This window comes from Bufo gargarizans, chromosome 5 (genome assembly GCF_014858855.1).
Source record: "Bufo gargarizans isolate SCDJY-AF-19 chromosome 5, ASM1485885v1, whole genome shotgun sequence".
In the NCBI taxonomy this organism is placed as follows: domain Eukaryota; kingdom Metazoa; phylum Chordata; class Amphibia; order Anura; family Bufonidae; genus Bufo; species Bufo gargarizans.
The window spans coordinates 26,599,383-26,605,382 of record NC_058084.1 but is presented as its reverse complement, the minus strand read 5'-3'; the positions used below and the strand labels follow the sequence as shown (position 1 = coordinate 26,605,382).

The following is a 6,000-nucleotide window of genomic DNA, read 5'->3' as shown; positions in this document are numbered from 1 at the left end:
AAACAACTACTCCTGTGGAGGTGAGAGACGCTTCTTACTATACCGTGATATTGTCTGCTTCTGTTTTTTATGAATTTACTACTACTATAAATAATTTGTTGTTAGATCGATATCAATCGCCGAGGGCTGGGACCACCACCGATCAGGTCCCATCAGCGTAAAGACAACCTTTATTTTTGGTTTTAAAAGGAGTCTGGTGTCTGTCTTGGAAACTGAGCCAGCAAGTCACTAGAGGGCACATTGCGCATGCACAGCCGCCCTCCATTCATTTCTATGGGGCTGTCGAAAATAGCCGAGCATTGGCTCGGCTATTTCCATCGGCCCCATAGAAATTAATGAGAGCGGTGGCCACCCAAGCACGGAGCGCTCCCATTCATTTTTATGGGGATTTCGAAAATAGCCAGGCGCACCACTCGGCTATCTTCGACAGGCCAATAGGCTTGGTGGTGGCCGGACCTGGCACCGCCAGCCACCACTTTGCTGGCCTCGTGTTAGGCTTCATTTTAGAGATAGGTGTAGTCCCGCACCTATCAGAAAATGGGGGCATATCCTAGCGACATGCCACCATTGTCTGAGATGAGACAACCCCTTTAAGGTATCCCAGATCGACCATTTTGTTGATCTAGCCCAGCTGCTCCCACTTGAATCGAGGTCTGCTCCCCCCATCTTCATCTTCTCTACACCTCCAACACTCCTGACATCGGGAACCCGGTGCTTGAAATGTTGCTCAGGCGCATATCACCCATCTGTGCCACAGAAGGGAACAGACGGCGCAGACGCAAACAGATGGGTGTGGTGCGCCGGCGCAAGATTTATTATACTTCAGGAGTGGAGGGAGGAGCAGACCTCGATTCTAATGGGAGCGGCTGGGTTCCGAGGCCCAAGGGTGCTGTTGCTTGGGTTCCTTTCAGCTTATTTGCATATTGGAATAAAGATCTTTTTCGGGAGGAAACAAAGATCGATAGATCAACAAAAGGATACAGTAAATGTGTTCTACAGGGCACCGGGAGCGGTTTATAATGGGAAATGGTGGTGCCAGAATCCCTTTAAATAATAGATATTAAATAATTACATTTCCAAATATAAATATTTACATATTAGTAAGAAAACAGAGTAATTACTGTAACACACTGACATGTGCAGATTATCCGACTCCGCTGAAAGAGTCGCCGCCCAAAAAAAGCTGCAGTCAGATCAGGTGTGCAGGAAGGGGCTCTCACCGTCTGGGGGGGACGTGTGAGCAGGTGCTGAACCGAGCGGCAGCGACTCATCCATCGCTCAGCGCGGCATCACCTTACAGCGTGGAGGAGGGCGTCCGCCCTCAGCCCACTGCTCTCCACACCATGGCGGTCATTTATTAGGACGACGGTCTTAGTGACCCCTAAAGCTGGCGGTGGATCCACCAAAGTGTTGAAGAGGCGCTGGCCTCAGCCGAAAACAGCAGAAAAGGATGAATGAGAGGAGCCTGGCGGCCCGTCCCCTCCCCCGTCACACCCATTATTTTAGGAGTGAGCAGGGAAAAGTGTCAGACTGCAATCTGCAGTAATATAGGAGTATTTCTGGATAGTAAATGACCCCCATGTGCACACTGCCATCCGTACTGTGACCATCTCTCCTACCAGCCACCATCCCCCAACTCTCACACCAGCATCTACACATTGCTCTGTCATGATGCAGAAGATTGCATCTCCTGACCCTGCAGAGCATTACACACTGATGTATTATTACTCATCTCCCTGCAGCAAAGACTAACTAGACAGGCGCTGTGTTCTAATGACCTGCAGAGTGCACTGGGTGGTCTCCGGCATTTATAGGGTCAATAACATCATAAATCATCAGACTTTGTAGTAGAGGAACCTGGAGCGGAGGAGCGAGACCATCCTCAGGATCCGCCAGAGCCCAAGGGGTTAGGGTCTTACTTTTGTGAATATCTATCTCCTATCTATCTATCTATCTATCTATCTATCTATCATCTATCTATCTATCTATCTATCTATCTATCTCATATCTATCTATCTATCATCTATCTATCTATCTATCTATCTCCTATCTATCTATCTCATATCTATCTCTTCTATCTATCTCATATCTATCTCTTCTATCTATCTATCATCTATCTCATATCTATCTATCTATCTATCTATTATCTATCTATCTATCTCTCTATCTATCTATCTATCTATCTATCTATCTATCTATCCTATCTATCTATCTATCTATCTATCTATCACATATCTATCTATCCATCTATCTATCTTATATCTATCTATTATCTATCTATCTTATATCTATCTATCTATCTATCTAATATCTATCTCTTCTATCTATCTATCTATATCAGGCATCCTCAAACTGCGGCCCTCCAGCTGTTGCAAAACTACAACTCCCAGCATGCCCAAACAGCCTACAGGTATCAGCCTACAGCAGGGCATTGTGGGAGTTGTAGTTTTACAACCGCTGGAGGGCCGCAGTTTGAGGATGCCTGATCTATCTCATATCTATCTATCTATCTATCTATCTATCTATTATCTATCTATCTATCTATCTATTATCTATCTATCTCTTATCTATCTCTCTATCTATCTATCTATCTATCTATCTATCTATCTATCTATCTATCATCTATCTATCTGTCTCATATCTATCTATCTCCTATCTATCTATCTATCTATCTATCTATCTATCTATCTCCTATCTATCTATCTATCTATTATCTATCTCTCATATCTATCTACCTACATTCACAGACAGGTACAGATACACCCGCTCAGCACCACTACATTACACCGATTTCCCAACTTTGGAAAAGCTGAGAGAACACGATACACAATAGCAGCGACGATGGTTTTTACACTGATCCCCAGTCCACATGCTAAATGGCGGTCATCCTTAAAGAGCACCTGTCCCCGCTCCTGACTTCTGTTTTAGTAACTACTTGCATCCCCCATGTAATGATTCTGGAGCATCTTTTCTTCTGATACTCTGCTGTGCCCCCCTCAGACTGTGCAGGGACCCCCCATCTGGTAACACCTTTACTGCAGACCGCTGACAGATAGCAGAGGAATAACCGAGGTAGAATCGTACATGTTCACAGCGCTCCACAGTGGCTCGTCTGGTTCTGTTCCCGGCTCCACCTCAGGATCAACACTTGTAGTATTTGTACAATTAGACAGCACTCCAATTGGTTGGTGAGATAATTAGTGAATTTTAATCAGCCGGACCTGATGGTGCACAACAATACAATATGGCAACGTTTCGAGCTAAATTATAGCCCTTCATCAGGCCTGGTTGTGACCACCGGGGAACGCCAACGCTGGCGTTGCCATATTGTATTGTTGTGCACCATCATGTCCGGCTGAATAAAATTCACTAATTATCTCACCAACCAATTGGAGTGCTGTCTAATTGTACAAATACTAGAGGAATAATAGAGGAACGGCACAACATGGAGTCATAAGAATAGATGCTTCAGAATTGTTATTACTTGGGGAATGAAAGTATTTACTATAATAGACATGTCAGGAGAGGGGACAGCTCCTCCTCAAGTTAAATGGCGGCCGAGCATGCGCAGTACAGCTCCATTCATTGTCCATAGGACAGCTGAAGACAGTCGAGCTTTTCCAGAAGTGTGTGAAGATTTACTAAAGAGATTTTCCCATCTTACAAAGTGGCGCCATATCACTACGATTTGTCATCAGTTTATGATCATGGCCGCCAGAACGCCGAGTCCCCCACCTATCCTGAGAATAGAAGGCCGATAGCACTGATTCAGGTCTGTGCAGAGAATTGTGTGGGGCCCGCTGCACCGCTCCTGCAGTGATGTAACTGGAGCGCCGCTGTGCTGAGTACTTTCAAAGGTTGGATCCCTACCGATCATAAAATAATGGCGTAGAAATCAAATGTTTTAACTTGCAGATTTGTAATATTCTCCAGTGAAGATTCTCTAATAGAAAATATGGAAATATTCCTTAATCTAATAGCTACATAGCCTACATTACCCCTGCAGAGGTCCATTGGGTGTGTGTGGCCTTGTGCATGGTTTCACAGCCAGTAATGTAGAGTCTGCCTCCCCCTCACAAAAGTGGCTCCTCTAGTCTTCAACCCACCCTTTACAGGTATCTGGACTCCACTGCAGGGGAACCACCAGGCCTCCACCTCTTTCAGTAGTCTCTGTCCAGGTGCCAAAATTGTGGTTTTAACCATTGGGTTGAATGACCTATCCACACATGGAAAGCCACTGAACCCCACTAAGAGACCCGTAAAGGGAGATCTAAAATAGGTCTGTTCCATAGGCACCCAAGACCTTCCTCGAGGTTGAGCAAACCAGTTCACCACCCTCGACAAAAGAATGGCTTTCCCATATAGCTCTGGATCAGGCAGGCCTATCCCACCATAGTGCTTGGGTTTACTGAGAGTGGAATATGCTAGGCGTGCCCTCCTTCCTACCCATATAAAAGTCTAGATTCGCTGTTTCAATGTAGCATAATATGATCTCGGCACAGTGATGGGTAAGACCTGCTGCAGGTATGTCAATCTAGGGAGTATGAGTGATATGACAAAAATCTTCCTGCCAAACCAGGATAGCATGGAGATTTGTAGTGTGGAAATCTGATTTGTTATCAATTGTAAGAGAGAGGTATAGTTTAGCTGAAAAAGTGACGAAGGGTTGGGCCCTATTTTGACTCCAAGGTAAGTAATATAGGGGGTATCCCAGTTAAAGGGGGAGTTAGGTATCAGATCGTGTTTGACTGGGCTAGGAAGGTCTATGCTTAATACTGTGGAAGGGATTTTTTCATATTGAATTTAAAATTACTAAAAATACCAAACTTCAAAAAAGCAAAATTTAGCCAGTTAAGAGAGGCCATAGGCCTAACTAACTGGGACAAAAATAAAAATACAGCCACAAAATGGGATATTTTTAAAACCATCCTAAAATCTAATTGTGAGAGGTACATACCTTATGGGAATAAAAGGGTAAGGAACAAGAAAAAAACTATGTGGATAAATCGAACAGTAAAGAAAGCAATAAATGACACAAAGAAAGCATTTAAATCACTAAAACAGAGGAGAGCAAGGACGCACTGAAAAACTATAAGTAAAAAAATTGAATATGTAAAAGACAAATAAAAGCAGCCAAACTAGAGACCGAGAGATTCATTGCCAAAGAGAGTAAAAGTAACCCTAAAATGTTCTTCAATTATATAAATGGTAAGAAGTATAAATCTGAAGGTGTCGGCCCTCTACAGAGTAATGTGGGGGGAATTGCAGAGAGCGATGAGGAGAAAGCAAAGCTATTAAATATTTTTTTTTCTCCATTGTATTCACTGAGGAAAATAAACTGTCAGATGAAATGCAGAATGTAAATTTTCCATAGTGCCCCAGTAAAAAGTACAGCAGCGTCTTAAAAAGATAAAAATAGACAAATAGCCTGGACCAGATGGCATACACCCCCGTATCCTAAGGGAATTAAGTAATGTCATAGCCAGACCCTTATTTCTGATATTTAAGGACTCTATAATGACAGAGAGTGTTCCACAGTATTGGCGCATAGAAAATGTGGTGCCAATGCGTCCATGTGAGAACGAGACAAAGGAGCAAACGGCGATATCACAATATTCAAAAAGGGTCCGAAAACAGAGCCCAGAAACTAATGTCTGTCGTGGGTAAACTGAAGGTTTTCTAAGAGAGGCTATCTTGGAGTATCTCAATGAAAATAAGCAAATCACGCCATATCAGCATGGCTTCATGAGGGATCGGTCATGTCAAACTAATTTAATCAGTTTCTATGAGGAGGTAAGTTCTAGACTTCACTGCGGCGAATCAATGGATGTCGTATATCTGGACTTCTCCAAAGCATTTGACACTGTACCGCTTAAAAGGTACATAAAAAGTATATAAAGTATATAAATACTATGACCGTATACCCTCCGAGAGCGGGCCATATGTCCCGGAGCGGCATACATCGTGCGCACGGGAGCGCACAGCATCATAGGTTACTAT

At 43.5% G+C, this 6,000-nt stretch overlaps 1 protein-coding gene across 1 annotated transcript in view; it reads left to right on the top strand.

The window, feature by feature from the left end:
• LOC122938759 (protocadherin alpha-C2-like) overlaps positions 1-6,000 on the top strand; it is an 85,658-nt gene that overhangs the window by 2,548 nt on the left and 77,110 nt on the right. The window contains 1 exon segment of the mRNA XM_044294507.1: positions 1-20. This exon segment is cut by the window's left edge and continues 2,092 nt beyond it. Within this exon segment, the coding sequence (XP_044150442.1) occupies positions 1-20 (20 nt within the window).